The sequence below is a fragment of the Camellia sinensis genome, chromosome 6, assembly GCF_055761805.1.
Source record: "Camellia sinensis isolate YWXY chromosome 6, ASM5576180v1, whole genome shotgun sequence".
In the NCBI taxonomy this organism is placed as follows: Eukaryota; Viridiplantae; Streptophyta; class Magnoliopsida; order Ericales; family Theaceae; genus Camellia; species Camellia sinensis.
In genome coordinates this window covers 135,869,775-135,889,167 of record NC_138966.1, presented here as the reverse complement: position 1 = coordinate 135,889,167, position 19,393 = coordinate 135,869,775, and the positions used below count along the sequence as shown (strand labels likewise).

The 19,393-nt window shown below is 35.1% G+C and overlaps 1 protein-coding gene across 4 annotated transcripts; it reads right to left on the bottom strand.

The window, feature by feature from the left end:
- Positions 1-358: 358 nt before the first annotated feature.
- Positions 359-4,095, bottom strand: LOC114266887 (Nuclear transport factor 2 (NTF2) family protein). Of its 4 annotated transcripts, none has more exons than XM_082872632.1 (5): positions 3,496-4,095; positions 2,485-2,599; positions 2,303-2,384; positions 967-1,018; positions 359-742 (listed from the first exon to the last, which is right to left on the bottom strand). In XM_082872632.1, exons 1-5 carry the CDS (start codon positions 3,925-3,927, stop codon positions 680-682), a joined length of 744 nt encoding a protein of 247 aa, XP_082728758.1. In that variant the 5' UTR covers positions 3,928-4,095; the 3' UTR covers positions 359-679. The 4 variants fall into 4 exon arrangements, with proteins under 4 accessions (XP_082728758.1, XP_082728755.1, XP_082728756.1 ...); XM_082872629.1 differs by having other exon boundaries at positions 877-1,069; positions 3,496-4,044; XM_082872630.1 differs by having other exon boundaries at positions 967-1,069; positions 3,496-4,043.
- Positions 4,096-19,393: the final 15,298 nt, after the last annotated feature.

The following is a 19,393-nucleotide window of genomic DNA, read 5'->3' as shown; positions in this document are numbered from 1 at the left end:
TCCCCCTGTAGTCCCACCTTTTTGTGGCACGCTTTTCACACCAAGTGGGAGTGAAATTATCGAACCAAAATTGATCGAATTTATTCTCTTGGCAAAAGTTGCTAGGCCTTAGCCATACATCTGAAAAACAACACCTTTTGTGATTGCACTGAATAAGGCAACTTGATAATGCATGTCACAATTGACATTGACAAGCTCTCGCGTGCCCACACACAAAAATCAATGGCATATATAGTGCCATGGACTTGTAGGAAACATTGTTACTTTCATCCTTTATTTTGGTTGCGGACGACAATGAAAACAAAACAGAAAAAAAAAAAAATAATTTGTATAAAGAATAATGTGACTGCATTAAAAGTTATCATTTTAAAGCATGGTGCCTATTAAAATATCATTTAATCACAAAAATGTTATCTTTACATAATTTGAATGACAAATTTTGTATGAATAGTATTTTTCTAAAAGACGCTACATTTACAAGAGTATGGTAACACAGTCCACATATCCCATAGGCAAGAAACTCCCGTAACAATAGTATTACAACAATCATGCTTCAAAGTATATCCAGTATTACCCTCCAATTTGGATCAATGACACATTGATTTAGTAAGAGCACAGATTTATGATAATCTATACAATAGCAAATTGTCGATAAATCTCACTTTTCACATACTTTCGGTCATAACTGGTCTGCTAGCTGTGGAAACCGTTGCAGCAGCCATGCGACACCTCTGATGGCAACCTACAAATCAAGGAAGATCAAAACTTGGAAGCTGTTGCCATAAAATAAAATAAAAAAGAAGGTGAAAACGTGTTCGAATTGAAGACTGGTAAAATTGATGTATGGATATATCAAACTAAAGTATTAATGCTTACAATTTATGTGTATAGATGCTGTTGTGTTGTATATATATGCATACGGGATTTGTACAGATTAATGTCATGAATCAAAGCAATGGTACATACCAAAGCCATCTCCCCAGGTTTGATCGCAGGTTCAACAGAGTCTCGCCCATAACTGTTTTTAAAAGTTGTGATTAATCTCCAAATAATATGAAAATATTTCAAACTGCGAAAGAACAATATGTTGAAAAAAAAAGCAGTAGTAGATCCAATTTAAATAGGTAAAACAAAATTACGAGGGAAAAACTATAAAAAAATATGTGAATGAGCTCAAAATGAATACATACATATATCTACAAGTGTCTCGTTAGCATTTCCAAGATTGTCACCGAAAGATTCTATAGATTTTAGGGTGATTACAAGATAAGATCGATAGCTTGATGAAAGGAAGAAAGGAAGTTGCTATCTCTGGAAACAACTCTTGGTAGAAAAATTGAAATAAACTAGCAATGCAATTCACATAAATCACAAATCCTAATTGGGGGTTCACTTAAGTCAAACCTTTGGGAAACAAAATCGAATATTAGATTGAAATGAAAACTGAATGAAAATGTAGAAGAAATTCTAGAAAGTATGAGCCCCAAACAAAACACTAGAGATTAGTACTCACACTTGCTAGTAACAGGCCCATTTGTAGAACGATCTGATTAAACATCTATCTGATGTGATCTCTTAATAAGCACATACTGCTCTTTCCCTCTAAAAGTTTGGAAAGGAATGTAAGTTGTGTGTGATTTGTAATTTGTTTCGGGTTTTTGTTTAGTTGGTGGCCTTCTTGTCCCCCTCCCCTATTGTATAATTTGACTTTTTGTTAATATATTACTTTTGTTGCTGATTAATAAAGCACTTAAATTCTGAGCTTTGAGCTTTATAATTTCACATTTTTCTTTTTTGTGTGTGGTTTTTTATATTAGCTGGCACTTAGTCACGCCTTCAAACAGAAAAATGTCCTAAATTTGTGTGTCGTACTTGATATTTAGTAAAGAAAACTAAGGGAAAGTAAAGGATGCGATCCTAGAGGTATGAGTCACAAAAGCCATTGGAAGTCATCCATTAAATTTCCATATGCACCAATTCTACAAGAATGACATCTGCAAGAAAAATGTCCTAATTGCATATAAGACCCCTCTGAAAACTATGGAGAGGAAAAAAAATCAACTAAACTACAAAATTATGTGATATCTTAGATCATTAGTTTCGATGATTCAAAATTATGTGACACTCAAGAAAAAAAGTAAAAGAAAAAATTTGGGGTTCTTAACCCCACGATCCACCCTAAATAGTTTTGACGATTCAAAATAACTCTAGGCATGGCAAATGCATCACAAGAAAGATACAGAAAAAGTGCATATTCTCTTAAAGAGTATCCTTTTATTTTAGAATATAAGGTTTCACTTACATTATTTGCTTCTTTCCATTTAGCACATCAAGCCGGTAAAAGCTGCACCCTTTGCTAAAAGGAAAAGCCTTTCCCTTCCACTCTGTCATCATGAATCCAATTATCAGTTTGTTTCAATGTGTAACTAAATAATATTCATGAGATGGGCAGAATAGAAAATTTAAAAAAAACAAAACAAATACCCAAGTGCCACGTAACCCCAACTACTGAGGTATCCTTGTCAGATATGTCATCAATGACAAACTGCAAATCTGTGCTAATTGAATCAATGAACTTCTGGAAGAATTCTAGGATTGCCTGCATAACAGTTGAAGCCCCACAAATAACTCTTTTAGAAGGAAAGACTGAAAAACAATGAATTACCCAAACTCCTCTATAACTTGTGCTGGTTCTGGCTGGTTGAGATTGCCCAGGTGCAACTCGAGTTATTTGGCCATGGCTGACTTATGAACAAATCTTGTCTATTAAAGTTTGACCTGAGCATAATAAATTGAACTCGGGCTAGACGCTAGATGCTTGAATTACCCAACTAGGCTGATTAATTTGTTAAAGTTAATTAAGACTACTGATATTTTTTTGATAAAATCATTAATAACATCAAAACAAGTAATTTACATAATGAGACAGACAGAAATGAGAGATATGAGAATTGAGGAACCGATATGCCACTGTGATTGTCTTTGTCATTTTATATATTTATGAATACAGGATAGCTTAATGTATGTATTAAAGCCCAGCTCTAATTTAATTCAGCCATTTGAATTCTACCAAGCTAAGCTAGAACAGAATTCAAAAATATGTTAACCAAGTTTTAAAAAAATTGCGCTTTTAAGTTGATTGGGTTGGGGTGGCACTCCTATCATCAACATATCTAAAAGACAAAGTTGTCCCAAATTCTTAGAAGCAGTTGTACACTGAGCTGCAAAATGACATCTACAGCCTACTGTTAATTCTTGGGTTGAATTTGGGGAGAATAGGGCCTGTTAATTAAGAGTAATACTACAAATCCACCATTATCTATACCGAATTTATCCAAAATTATCATCTTCTAGTTCAGATTCATTTTTCACATAGACTCACGCTATACAAATTCAATCAAAACCACTAAATCGTAAATTCGGGATAAATAAAAATAAATAATTAAAATTAATCATGTAGGTTGAGAGAGAGAGGGGGGAGGTTTGAATGATTGCCTTGCGACCAACGAATGGTTGAGGGAAAATAAGGTCTTCGTAGACGCAGTTGTCGGCAATGAGGTCCTCCACCGAGGCCAGATCGTGGCCGTTGATCCCCTCATAGAATTTCTTCACAATTTCCGATGCCGAGGCCGGCGGAGATGATAGGGTGGTTGTTGGCGCGATTCCCAGCGTCTGATTGCCTGACGACGAGGAGGACGACACGGCCCACCTTCTTCTTCTTCTTCTTCTTCTTCTTGTTGATATGATTTTTACAGTATTGAAATGAGGAGGAGAAGTAGTAGTAGTAGTTGTGGAGTTTGAAGATGACGATGAAGATGATGTAGCAGTGAAAGCAGGTAATAATACTCCACCTGGTTTTGGCTTCACATGGTGGCACTGGTAAGGAAGGAAGGATGATGATGATGTTGTTGGGATGGTCATAAGCATGATTATGTTGTTGATGATGATGGAGTGGTTGGCTGTAGGGGGATTTGCAGGTTTGCTTATTAATCACAATTTTATCTATATATTTATTATGGGAAAGACTGGTACACATTCTTTTGTGTTGTGTGAATCGTAAAATTTTACCCGCAGGGGGAGTAACATTTTTTGTATGGACATTATTATGAAACGATTAAGGTTAGAAATATTAAAAATTTTACTAAATATTTTATATGAGATGAGTCTTATGTAAATGTAAGGTTCATATATATATATATATATATATATATAGATATATATATAAAAGATATTTGATAAAAATTTTGAAATCTCTAATATTTTTTTTTATGAAACAGGTGGGTGTACTTTTGTGTACTCAATAAATAAATAAATTAAAAATTTTTATTAAATGTAATTGTCTATTTGGAGTTGTGAAATAAAAGTTTTAAAATTTTTTATTAAAAAAATAAATTAAATTAAAGATATTATAAAATTACATTAAAATTTTAAATTAAGTTGAAATAAAAGAATACTCGACATGGGAAACAATAAGGGATTATTCATGCCACTGAATTAACAAGTCGATCATTCGTTAAAAATTTAGAAAAAAAAAAAAAGAAGAGCAAGAATAAGAGAAAAGTTAGTGAAATTTGAAATTCAAAATCAAAATCTAAGTGGTTAGTAATTATAGAATTATGAGTGAATTTTTGAAAAATGATGAGGGGTACTCTAAGTATACATATAAACAAAGGTTTCTAACATATTAACTTGAACCTTTGTTATACATAATATAATAGTATCTATCCTATCCATCTTTCTATATTATTATTAAGTGAAAATTGGATTTGGTGTCTAAAGCCCTCATGCCATGTGACATTTTTCATCCTAGAGCAATGATTGAGACAGACCCTACAACTCCCACATCATCCTCAGTGAGAGAGAGAGAGAGAGAGAGAAAAACACGGAAACACACATGAACCAATCACACACATTTGGGAGTCTAAGCTTTTTCCAAAATAAAAAGTTGTACAAAGAGAATAACAGGGTTTAAATCCAAAATCTTGAATTTCATGAAGAAACTCTTATTAGATAAGTAACATACATATTATAATATTAATTTCTATAGAATTATGAGTGAATTTTTGAAAAATGATGAGGGGTACTCTAAGTATACATATAAACAAAGGTTTCTAACATATTAACTTGAGCCTTTGTTATACATAATATAATAGTATCTATCCTATCCATCTTTCTATATTATTATTAAGTGAAAATTGGATTTGGTGTCTAAAGCCCTCATGCCATGTGACATTTTTCATCCTAGAGCAATGATTGAGACAGACCCTACAACTCCCACATCATCCTCAGTGAGAGAGAGAGAGAGAGAGAGAGAAAAACACGGAAACACACATGAACCAATCACACACATTTGGGAGTCTAAGCTTTTTCCAAAATAAAAAGTTATACAAAGAGAATAACAGGGTTTAAATCCAAAATCTTGAATTTCATGAAGAAACTCTTATTAGATAAGTAACATACATATTATAATATTAATTTCTATATTATTTATTTTTTTCTGTATTGAATTATACACATGTTGTTATATTAAGCAAAAGGAGAGACTTGGAAAGAGTTGTTGGGCCTCTGCATGCCCAACAACACCCTCCAGTTAGGAAATCTAACTGAAGAGAATCCAAGCCCTCAAGCAAAGGCATCAATTGGTGCTATGAAGCATTTGATTTCCTTCATGCAAAGAGGAGCACAAGGCTTGAATTCACAACCATGTGTTTAAGGTAATAAAACTATTATATTACATATATATTATATTCAGTTATGCTACGTAGCTCGAATCTTCCCTTCCCCGAATCCCCCGAATTCAAAATGATGTCGTTTCGTCGTTTTGATTTTGATTTTTTTATTTTTTTCAATAACGCAGAAGAAGAGGAACAAAGAAGAAGAAGATGAAGAAGAAGAAAGAAAGAAGAGAAAATGAAAGGAGCAGAGTAGAGAAAGAAAGAGAGATCATCTTCATCGTCAACCAAAAATCAAACCAACCCCAACACATCATCATCAACACAGCACAGATACACAGCACAGAGGGCCCAAAAAAATGTAAAAATCAAAATAGAGATCAATAAAAAAAAATGTAAAAATTTGAAAAACAATTTCAACATAACATCCTCATACACAAATCGAAGGCGGAAATCAAAGATCGAAGGCAGAATCAGAGATTGGAGGTGGTGAACATCTTCATCGGCGAACATCTTCATCAACAACAACATCATCACCATCGCCATCAACAACATATCTTCATCTCCATCACTGCCATTACCCTCCTCTTCCTCTCTTCTTCCTTCTCTATTTCTCTCTGGGTTTGATTCAAGAGAGAAACGAGAAGTGGAAGGGAAAGAAGAAAAAAAAAAAAAAAATCTTTTTGAAAACGACGTCGTTTTCAAAAATCGAGCCATTCGGGGGAATATATTTCGAGCTACAAACTATTTTCCATATTATATTGTTAATTTTTTTTCATTTATTTTTATTCTTACTTTTTTAAATTGCACACGTATGAAAATACTAGTACAAGATAATGTGATCACAATCGTGAATGTATACCATATGGTGTATTTTTGTTATTTAAGAGCATCTCCAATGGTTCACCAAAATTTTCATCAAATCTGAGTAAAAAAATGACTTTTTTCTCAATCTGATACCGAGTGCTCCAATGGTTCATTTTCATCAAATCTGCGCCGGGACAACCGGTTGGTCGACTGACCAGTCGACTGGTGAAGGCAAAATTATTATTATTATTTTTTGAATTGTTTGAACCTTTTTTTTGAACCGTCTGAACTTTTTCCGGGACAACCGGTTAGTCGACCGGCAAGGCAAATTTTTTTTTTAAACTGTTTGAACCTATTTATTTGAACTGTTTGAACCGTTTTATGGTCGATCGGCCAGTCAACCGGCTGGTTGACCGGTTTGTCTCTCCCAACGGTAACAAACAGTGATTTGGTGAAACTTGGAGCGTGTTCTCATTTTGGTGAAAGGTTTGGTGAATTCTCAATTTGATATTGATATGGTGAAACCGTTGGAGCACTAAAAAGTCACTTTTTCATCAAATTTTAAATTTGATGCCAGATTTAATGAAATGTTGGAGATGGTCAGAGGACCTATTTATGCAAAAGGAACTGCCACATACCTTTTGAAAAAGAAGGATACACACACAAAAAATTCCTAACAACAAAAATGATTGAACCATATAATTTTATTTTTTATTTTTTTAAAAAAACTGACTTAAAATTTAAAGCTGAAAACAGTTGAAATCAAACCCTATTTTTGAATCAATGTGCCCGTTATAAAAATTTAGAGCAAATTATAGTAATAGTTTAAATTCAATTGTAACAATTCTAGGATTTTAATGTTTTGCATTTTGTATCTAATTAAATCAATTGATAACGTCTATTCATCATAATTTTAGACAAAAAATGGTAAGGTATGCCGTGTTGTAATTTGTAGGGTTCTATCTCTGTTGGGCAACGGTTAAAAAATCATGTTTTTTTTTTTTAATATTTTTTTATACATAAAAAATTGTCTTTACGCTGTGTTTGGTTGGGGGATTTGGGAAGGGGTTTGAAAAGGGAAAGAGAAAAGGTAGATGAAATGAGAATAAAATATACTTATATTTCACCTAGTTTCACATACCTTTTCCCTTTCCATTTTAAAATCTCTCCCCAAATCCTCCAACTAAACATACCATTCGGGATAATTTTTTAGATTTGTGTTAAAATTTTAACTTTTCATATTGTTATAGTCTTGAACGATTTAAAAAGTAAAAATAAAAAATAAAAAAGTTCACAAAAAAATTAAAAAAAAGGAGTTTTTAGCTTCGTTTTTGTGTGTGTGTGTGTGTTTGATTTTTATTTTATTTTTTCATTTACTTCTTAAGTCGGTGTAGCCTAATAATAGAACCTAAAATTTTAGTTAAAATTCACAAAAATGAAAAAAGCAATTAACAAACTGCTTTTGCTTTTTATGCGTTTCTTGTCAACCCTGATTTCACTGGGAACTGGTGTACTTTTCTTTTTATGGTTCGAGATTACGTTATAACTAATAGCGGTTACGTACATTAATCTGTTACTCAATAAAGAAGTCATCATTCCAAGCATCGTTAATAAATAATGCTCTACTTTTCTCATCATCCTCATATATTACCTGTCTATTGTATTTTAAACTTGCAATAACTTGGTGTTTTATTTTCTTTCCTTCTTCATCGTGATGATGTCTACTGGAGAAGAAGAAGAAGATGATCATAAGACCGGCATAGCCATGGACACAACAGAGGTTGTTCTAACATGGCAAGAGAAGATGAAACATGTAGATCAGGATCGAAATGCTTTGGAAAACGATTTGGAACATCTAATCACATGGGTATGTATTCATGTATGTATTAATGAACTTAGCTATATAACGGGTTTGAGTCGCGGAACCAGCCTTTTCGCTTATAGAGTAAGATTGTGTATATCAATTATTTCCTGTACTCGCTTGAGCGGGACCTTCGTGCCCTTTATGTGTTATACATCATCACCGATTTTATAAGATTTTTTATTAGATAGAGATTCTTTTCTATTGATAGTTTCAACTCAAGGGGGTTGGCGCTGTGTTTGTGAGCTCACTACTACGGGGTGCAATTCGAGCCAGCCCAACTTGAAGAACTTGAACTAATCAGAATTTTTTTTTTTAAAAAAAATTTGGACAATATATTTTTGACTCATTTAGGAAAGAATTGTGAAGCTAAATGGGGATAGAATTTGGACAAAACGAGAATACCAAATTATATATAATAATATTATATATATAAATTATTAACTTTTAGATAATGTTAATATAATCTGAATAAATCATTATTTAAGCTAATAATATTGGAAAAAATGGATTTTTGGTGACTTTAATTAAATATTAAAGTGGGCCCAACCATCTATTATGTTGGGTCTAAGTGGGTCTAGATACTTTGCAATAAGATCTTTATACCACAAAAAGAATAACAAAAAACCATTGAGAATTAAATGAAAAATTACCTTATGAAGTTAGCTTCATGAAAGAGGTAGTGGGATTAGTGTATATAATATGTTTGTAACACCTGCAATATTGAAGAGGTTAATGATGCATTAGTGACCAGCCATAAAGGCAGGTTAATGGTGCATTAGTGACTAGCCATAAAGGCTGGAGGCTCCTCTTCTCTCCCCTATACATGTATAAATTGAAACCCTCCTGTCTAGTCTCAAAACAGAAATTTTTGCTTCTATTTTATAAGTCAGTTTGCTAGAAAGTTCTCACAGAGAGAGAGTGCTGTCACGGGTTTTGTTCGCTAAGCTAGATAGAGAGCGCTTTTGTCGTAGCTGGTTTTTGATTGTTATATCCTGGGAGACAAACGCCAGAATTCCTCAAGCATTCGACCCATAAGGCGGCGAAAATCTGTTTTAAGAAAACTGCTACCGTACAGGTTTCGATTTGCTTTCTTTACCATTTTACTCTATTAGGTATTTTTGTTGTAATTCTCAGCACGTGTTCTTGGTATATAATTTTGATTTATTCGTGAATTTGTTTATTTAATTTCATAATTTGAACAACAAGCTTAAAACATATTTTTAATATATTTTCTATGAAATTAATTGATTAGATTCATATAGAAGTTCCTGTTACGGTAAATAAAACAAAATTTGATTTTGCTTGTTGTTGCGTTGGACATAGTCATAAAATATCCAAGATCAAGTAATTTTTAGTTCCCAGCATGCCATTGTGAATTGCTTTGGTACAATGCCATCTGTTTTATCTTGAGTGCCTACTGTTGCTTGAGTAGTTGTTTGTATTTGTATATGAAATATTCATTCATACTTTAACCGGCACTGTTTTATTGTATTGGAACCTTTTTTTTTTTTTTTTTGAGTATGCATGATTGGAATGAATATATGTAATGTTATGTCAATTTTAGAACTCTAGTAAACAACAGCATCCTTATGTGGTTTAGTATAATTTTATTTTATGAGTATGGTTTATCATTTTTTATCATGATATGTATGCATCTTTATTTTATAGATTCAGATTATAATTTCCATACTCAAGAGTTTTTTAGTTGTTTAGTTAAAATTGTCATGTTCTATTTTTCTAGTTTAATTCATGTGTTAACATGTGTGTTCTACATTGTTCTAGTTTTTAATTCATATTGTACATGCTTCTTATTCTAGAATTATTTACATGTTAATTACTATAGACTTATTTGCATGTTAATTGTTAGAATAATTTGCAAGTTTATTACATGTTTATTGTGATTTGAATTCTATGTAACTCTAGCCTATTAAATTTTAATTTAAGATTTTGGAGTTATTTGTAACTTGTCTAAATTTATGTACATGATGAATGTGTAGTTTAATTAAGTGAATTAAATTTATTTATTTGGAGTTATGATTATTAAATTTTATTTTAAAGTTGATATGCACTACTATTATGTGTATAACCAATGAATATACAATTCACGGATTTCGGGCCTATCCTAACCTGTTTGGGTGTAGGTATCGCCACTTTTGCAAGACATCCCCCACATTTGTAAGAATTTATATGAAGGCTTAACGCATTTCCATAACTCATACGGGTCTTGTCCACCTTCTTCCGGGGTACTTTATTTAAAATATAATTCGCGGAGAGAATTGCTTCTCCCCACATGTTTAGTGGCAATCCAGAACTTATCAACATTGCATTCATCATTTCTTTTAGCGTCCAATTCTTCCGCTCAGCAATCCCATTTGACTGAGGAGAATAACGCGCCGTGGTTTGGTGGATAATCCCGGATTGAGCACAAATCTCAATAAATGGTGATTCATACTCATCACCACGATCACTTCTTAAATCATTAATCTTGTGGCCTAATTGATTCTCAACTTCATTCTTCTAAAGAAAAACTTGTCAATAGCCTCATTTTTGCTTTTGAGCAAATAGACATAACAACATTTAGTACAATCATCAACAAAAGTGATGAAGTACTTATTGCCACCACGTGATTGTATAAACTTTAAGTCACACACATCACTATGCACTAAGTCTAATGGCTCTAAACTTCTTTCAATAGAATGAAACAAAGATCTTGTCAACTTCTCTTCAACACAAGTTTCACACTTGTGTTTTGGATTAATCTTAAAAGATGATATGCGATCTAACTTGATTAATCTACGTAATGATTTAAAGTTCACATGTCCTAGTCTACCATGTCACAAATTGGAAGACTCAAGCATGTTAGCAGAAGAAGATGCAATTTTATTCATCTTTGGGATAATAGTCATTACATTGAGTTTGAACATACACCCCAACATATATCCCTTACCCACATACACTCTGCTCCTGGTCAAAACGACCTTGTCGGACTCGACGACCATACGAAAACCATGTTTACAGAGAAGAAATCCTGAGACAAGATTCTTACGAATGTCTGGAACATACAGGACTTCGTTCAAGATCAGCTCCGTTCCTGAGGTCAACTTCAGGACCACATTTCCTTTCCCCTCAACAATAGAAGTAGAAGAGTTTGCCATAAACAACTTCTTACCGTTTGTAACTGGTTCAAAAGTTATAAACAGTTTCTTCTCGGAGCAGATGTGGCGTGTAGCCCCAGTATCAATCCACCATTTTCTTGGGTTTGAACCCACCAAATTCACCCCAAAAATAGCAGCAGACAAGTGCATGTCATCTTCATCATGGGAGTGCTTTTGCATATCTGCCATGTGAGTATGAGGTTTGGTCTTATATGGCTTCTTTTGCTTGCAGCAGTCATTAGCCATATGCCCATCGCTACCACAGTTGTAACACTTCCCTAAGAATCGATAATCAGGTTTCTACGGCTTGTATGCTGGCTTCTTTGCAACACCACCTCTTGGCCCCAGCTTTGAGCCCTTGTTCATAGGGGGCTTATTCCTCACCCCAAAAGATCTGCCATGCTCAATGACATCAGCCTTCACTGGGGAGGTACTCCCTCATTTCTTTCTATTATCCTCATCAATTTGGAGTCGGACAATCAGGCCTTCAACTGACATTTCCTTGGGCTTTTGCTTCAAGTAGTTCTTAAAGTCCTTCCAACCATTGGAAAGTTTCTCAATGATCATAGCAACTTGGAATGACTCGTTCAAAGGCATCCCCTCAGTATGAATTTCATGTAAGATCACTTGGAACTCCTGGACTTGGCTTATCACAGTTTTTGAATCTACCATTTTAAAGTCCAGGAACCGACCAACCACAAATTTCTTTGCCCCGGCGTCCTTAGTCCTATACTTTTTGTCCAGAGATTCCTATAACTCTTTTGCTGAGCTCTTGGCATAAAACACACTGTAGAGTGAGCCTGCCAAACTGTTGAACACATAGTTTCGGAAAAGATAGTCTATCTGCTTCCATGTGTCAAGCGTCATGACTTTCTGCCTGTCTGACTCATTCTCTACCACGATTGGAGGATCTTCGCTCAAAACCTTTGCAAGGTTTAGCGTGGTCAAGTAGAACATTATCTTTTGTTGCTATCTCTTGAAGTTCACCCCAGCAAATTTCTCTTGGCTCTCATGATAACTGAGCGTTCTTTCCGGAACAGCTGGAGTAACACCAGGGTTGACCACATAGGTCACAGTTGGGGTTGGCAAGTCAGTTGTCTAGGGTTCAGAGCCCCACCAACATTAACAGCAGCAGCATCATCGGTGACAATTGTCATTTCTGAAAAATACAACAGAATATCACTTTCTGTGTTTCCAAAAATTAAACTTAACCCTTAGAAAATCCCACAGTTGGAAATTTAATTAAAAACTAGCCTTATCACATAACCTAGAATCAAACATGGTCAAGAATATTCCCAAGAAGACTAAGAATGGCAATGGGGCGGGGCGGGGCGGGGCCAGGGATCACACTCTCCGTCCTCGATCCCCGATGGTCGAAATTTCCCCGTCGCCGACCCTGATCCCCGATGGGAAACCTATCGCTGCACCCACCCCCGGCCCCTAACGGGGATTGGGTTTCCCCGACCCCGAAAATTCCCCAGTGAAAAAAAAAATTCAGCAACAACAGATTCAACATCACCAACAGATTCAACAAAAAAATAAAAATAAAATAGCAACAACAGATTTGACAGATTCAATAACAACAACAAAACAGATTAAAAAAATAAAGAGAGATAGTAGAATATAAATGGTGAGAAAAAGAAGGAAGGAAGAAGAGCTGCGATGGTGGAATAGCAGAGGCGGTGGTAGAGTAGTAGTTAAGAGAAGGAGGGGGAGAGGAGCTGCGATGATCGACTCTCTGCGTCGTCTCTGCGATCAACTCTGTGTTCGACTCTCGTCTGCGTCGTCTCTGCGTTGATTATTTGCTTCGATCGACGATTATTTGCTTCGATCGAAGTGGGTTTGAAAGGTTAGGGTTTTGAATATGAGAAAGAGGGAGAGAGTAACAGAGGTCTGAGAGAGAGAGAAAGAGAGATCCAAATCTAAGAGTGATCCCAAACAGAAAGGGGTATGTAGGTATATATATATATATATATATGAAAGGATTAGGGATATAAAAGTAATTTTACTTCGGGGTAAATTAGGCGGGGCCGGGAATGGGTCAGGTCCGGGGCTGTGAGAGTTGTCCCCGTCCCCGGTCCGAAACTAATCGGGGATGCATTTTTGAATACCATCCCCGGCCCGTGGGGAATATTTTTCGGGAAAAAACCATTCTAATCGGTGACAGGGGGTCGGGTCCCCGTCGGCCGGGTTTAAATTGCCATCCCTAAGGAAGACTAGAGGGGTCACATCGATCCCACTTAAAACTTAGTTAACCTTTTGACAAAACTTTTAAGAGTATGTTGACTCTTAGTCCGTGATAAATAATTTTAAGAATTAAATTTTCTAAGGGATGAACTAGGTTAGAACAAACCAGTTCCAAACTTACAAGCAATTAGAATAAAATTGCTAACAATTACAAGTAATATAAAAAATTGCTACAAAAAAGATAAGCAAAAAAAAATTGCTTCTAATATGCCAAGCAAACAACCTTGCTTAAAACATTGGCAAGTAACCACTACTAAATCTCAAGAATTATTTGGAATATATTATTTAAGCAATTTTGCTTGAGATTTAGTAGTGGTTACTTGCCAATGTTTTAAGCAAGGTTGTTTGCATGGCATATTAGAAACATTTTTTTTTTTGCTTATCTTTGTTGTAGCAATTTTTTATATTGCTTGTAATTGTTAGCAATTTTATTCTAATTGCTTGTAAGTTTGGAACTGGTTTGTTCTAACCTAGTTCATCCATTGAAAAATTTAATTCTTAAAATTATTTATCACGGACTAAAAGTCAACATGCTCTTGAAAGTTTTGTCAAAAGGTTAACTAAGTTTTAAGTGGGACCGATGTGACCCCTCAAGTCTTCCTGAGAACATTCTTGACCATGTTTGATTCTAGGTTAAGTGATAAAACTAGTTTTTAATTAAATTTCCAACTGTGTGATTTTCTAAGGGTTAAGTTTAATTTTAAGAAACACAGAAAGTGATATTCTGTTGTATTTTCAGAAATGACAACTGTCACCAATGATGTTACTGCTAATGTTGGTGGGGCTCTGAACCCCGGGGTAACTGACTTGCCAACCTTAACTGTGACCTATGTTGTCAACCCTGGTGTTACTACGGCTATTCCGGGAGGAACGCTCAGTCACCATAAGAGCCTAGAGAAATTTGCTGGGTGAACTTCAAGAGATGGCAACAAAAGATGTTGTTTTACTTGACCACGCTGAACCTTGCAAAGGTTTTGAGCGAGGATCCTCTAGTCATGGTAGAGAATGAGTCAGACAGGCAGAAAGTCATGGTACTTGACACATAGAAGCATACAAACTATCTTTGCCGAAACTATGTGTTCAACAGCTTGGTAGACTCACTCTACACTGTATTTTGTGCCAAGAGCTCAGCAAAAGAGTTATGGGAATCTTTGGACAAAAAGTACAGGATTGAGGACGCCGGGACAAAGAAATTTATGGTTGGTCGGTTCCTGGACTTTAAAATGGTAGATTCAAAAACTTTGATAAGCCAAGCCTAGGAGTTTCAAGTGATCTTACATGAAATTCATGCTGAGGGAATGCCTTTGAACGAGTCATTCCAAGTTGCTGTGATCATTGAGAAACTTCCTAACGGTTGGAAGGATTTCACGAACTACTTGAAGCACAAGCACAAGGAAATGTCAGTTGAAGGCCTGATTGTCCGACTCCAAATTGAGGAGGATAATAAAAAGAAAGGAGGGAGTACCTCCTCAGTGAAGGCCAATGTCATTGAGCATAGCAGATCTTCTGGAGTGAGGAAGAAGCCCCCTGTGAACAAGGGCTCAAAGCTGGGGCCAAGAGATGGTGTTGCAAAGAAGTCGGCATCCAAGCCGTAGGAACCTGGTTATCGGTTCTTAGGGAAGTGCTACAACTGTGGTAGCGAGGGGCATAGTGTTAGCGACTACCGCAAGCAAAAGAAGCCATACAAGACCAAACCTCGTGCTTATATGGCAGATGTGCAAGAGCATTCCCATGATGAAGATGACATGCACTTGTTTGTCGTTGTTTCTGAGGTGAATTTGGTGGGTTCAAACCCAAGAGAATGGTGGATTGATATTGGGGCTACACGCCACATCTGCTCGGAGAAGATGTTGTTTACAACTTTCGAGCTGGTTATAAATAGTGAAAAGTTGTTTATGGGAAACTCTGCTACCTCTATTGTTGAGGGGAAAAGAAATGTGGTCCTGAAGTTGACCTCAGGAAAGGAGCTGACCTTGAATGAAGTCCTGTATATTCCGGACATTCGTAAGAATCTTGTCTCAGGGTCTCTTCTCAGTAAACATGGTTTGCGTATGGTCGTTGAGTCCGACAAGGTCGTTCTGACCAAGAGCGGAGTGTATGTGGGTAAGGGATATATGTTGGGGGGTATATTCAAACTCAATGTAATGACTATTATCCCAAAAGATGAATAAAACTGCATCTTCTTCTGCTTACATGCTTGAGTCTTCTAATTTGTGGTATGGTAGACTAGGACATGTAAACTTTGAATCTTTACGTAGATTAATCAAGTTAGATTACATACCATCTTTTAAGATTAATTCAAAACACAATGTGGAACTTATGTTGAAGCGAAGTTGACAAGATCTTCGTTTCATTCTATTGAAAGAAGTTTAGAGCCATTAGACTTAGTGCATAGTGATGTGTGTGACTTAAAGTTTATACAATCACGTGGTGGCAATAAGTACTTCATCACTTTTGTTGATGATTGCACTAAGTATTGTTATGTCTATTTGCTCAAAAGCAAAGATGAGGCTATTGACAAGTTTTTCTTTAGAAGAATGAAGTTGAGAATCAATTAGGCCGCAAGATTAAGGATTTAAGAAGTGATCGTGGTGGTGAGTATGAATCACCGTTTATTGAGATTTGCGCTCAATGCGGGATTATTCACCAAACCACGGCGCCTTATTCTCCTCAGTCAAATGGGATTGCTGAGCGGAAGAATTGGACGCTAAAGGAAATTATGAATGCAATGTTTATAAGTTCTGGATTGCCACTAAACATGTGGGGGGGAAGTAATTCTCTCCACAAATTACATTTTGAATAAAGTACCCCGGAAGAAGGTGGACAAGACCCGTATGAGTTATGGAAAGGCGTTAAGCCTTCATAAAAATTCTTACGAATGTGGGGGTGTCTTGCAAAAGTGGCGATACCTACACCCAAACGGGTTAGGATAGGCCTGAAATCTGTGAATTGTATATTCACCGGTTATGCACATAATAGTAGTGCATATCAACTCTAAAATAAAATTTAATAGTCATAACTCCAAAAAAATAAATTTAATTCACTCAATTAAATTACACAATAGTCATGTACATAAATTTAGACAAGTTACAAAACTCTATAACTCCAAAATCTTAAATTAAAATTTAATAGGCTAGAGTTACATAGAATTTGAATCACAATAAACATGTAATAAACTTGCAAATTATTCTAACAATCAACACGCAAGTAAGTCTATAGTAATTAACATGTAAACAATTCTAGAATAAGAAGCATGTACAATATGAATTAAAATTTAGAACAATGTAGAACATGCATATTAACACATGAATTAAACTAGAAAAATAGAACATGACAATTTTAACTAAACAACTTAAAAACTCGTGAGTACAGAAATTATAATCTGAATCTATAAAATAAAGATACATACATATCATGATAAAAATTGATAAACCATTCTCATAAAATAAAATTATACTAAGCCACATAAGGATGCTGTTGTTTACTAGAGTTCTAAAATTAACATAACATTACATATATTCATTCCAATCATGCATACTCCAAAAAAAAAAAAAAAAAAAAAAAAAACTAACAGTGGCCAATACAATAAAATAGTGCCGGTTAAAGTATGAATGAATATTTCATATTCAAATACAAACAACTACTCAGGCAACAGCAGGCACTCAAGATAAAACAAATGGCATTGTACCAAAGCAATTCACAATGTCATGCTGGGAACTAAAAATTACTTGATATTGGATATTTTATGACGGTCCAACGCAATAACAAGCAGAATCAAATTTTGTTTTATTTACCGTAAGAGGAATTTCTATATGAACCTAATCAATTAATTTCATAGAAAATATATTAAAATTTTGTTTTAAGCTTGTTGTCCAAATTGTGAAATTAAATAAATAGATTCACGAAGAAATCAAAATTATATACCAAGAACACATGCTGAGAATTACAAAAGAAATACCCAATAGATTAAAATGGTAAAGAAAGCAAACCGAGACCTGCATGATAGCAGTTTCCTTGAAACAGATTTTAGCCGCCTCACAGGTCGAGTGCTTGAGGAATTCCAGCGTCTGTCTCCTAGGATATGACGGTCAAAAACTAGCTATGACCGAAGCGCTTTCTATCTAGCTTAGTGAACAAAACTCTTGGCAACACTCTCTCACTATAGGAACTTCTGGCAAACTGACTTGCAAAATAGAAGCAAAAATTTCTGTTTTGAGACTAGATAAGAGGGCCTCAATTTATACATGTATAGGGGAGAGAGGAGGAGCCTCCAGTCTTTATGGTTAGTTACTAATGCACCATTAACCTGCCTTTATGGCTTATCACTAATGTACCATTAACCTTTGTAATATTGCAGGTGTTACAAACATATTATACACACCAATCCTACTACCTCTTTCATGAAGCTAATTTCATGAGGCAATTTCTCATTTAATTCTCAATGATTTTTGGTATTTTTTTTTGTGGTATAAAGATCTCATTGCAAAGTATCTAGACTCACTTGGACCCAACACAATAAATGGTTGGGGCCTACTTTAATATTTAATTAACGTCACCAAAAATCCATTTTTTCCAACATTATTAGCTTAAATAATGGTTCAGTCAAATTATATTACCATTATCTAAAAGTTAATAATATATATATATAATATAATATATAATATTATTATATATAATTTGGTCTTCACGTTGCTCAACTTATTTGATTTATTTGATTTCTTAGTCTCATTATGTTGATAAGATACTTGAGAAGTTTAGTGGATCAAATACGAGTGTGTTATCGATACTTGTAGACTTAACTCTACATTTTACCAAGAATAATAAAGAGAGTGTCTCTCAGTTAGAATATTCTCGAGTAATTGGAAGTTTGATGTATCTTATGAGTTGTACTAAGACGGATATAGCCTACTCGGTTAGCCGGCTTAGTAGATACATGAGTAATCTCGATGCTACTCATTGGAAGGGCATTGTGCGGGTGTTAAGGTATTTAGGCTGCACTTGGGATTATGGGCTGCATTATACTCGATGTCCAGCAGTGCTAGAAGGCTATAGTGACGCGAATTGGATATTAGATATAAATGACTCAAAATCCACTAGTGGATATGTGTTCACTCTTGGTGGAGCAGCCGTGTCTTGGAAATCTTCCAAGCAAACGTGTATATCTAGATCAATGATGGAATCAGAGTTTATTGCTTTAGATAAAACAACAGAAGAAGCTGAATGGCTTCGCCATTTCATTGAAGATATCCCACGTTGGTCTAAACCTATGCCAGCTCTTTGTATTCATTGTGATAGTCAATCTGCAATTAGTAGGGTACAGAGTAATATGCATAATGGAAAGTCTAGACATATCCGTCGTAGACATAATTCCATACGACAACTACTCTCAAATGGAGTTGTCTTTATAGATTATGTAAAGTCTGAAGACAACATTGCGGATTCGCTAACCAAAGGGTTAAATTGAGTGTTAGTCGAGACATCGTCAAAAGGAATGAGGCTGAGGCCTTTGGGAGTTTCCGGTATGGAAACCCAACCTAGTTGACTGAAGATCCCAAGATCTAAGTTCAATGGGACAACCTAATTGCGTGTAATAATGGTATATCACAGTGGGGGTAAAACCCTCCAGCCATTTCTTTAAGCAGTAATAC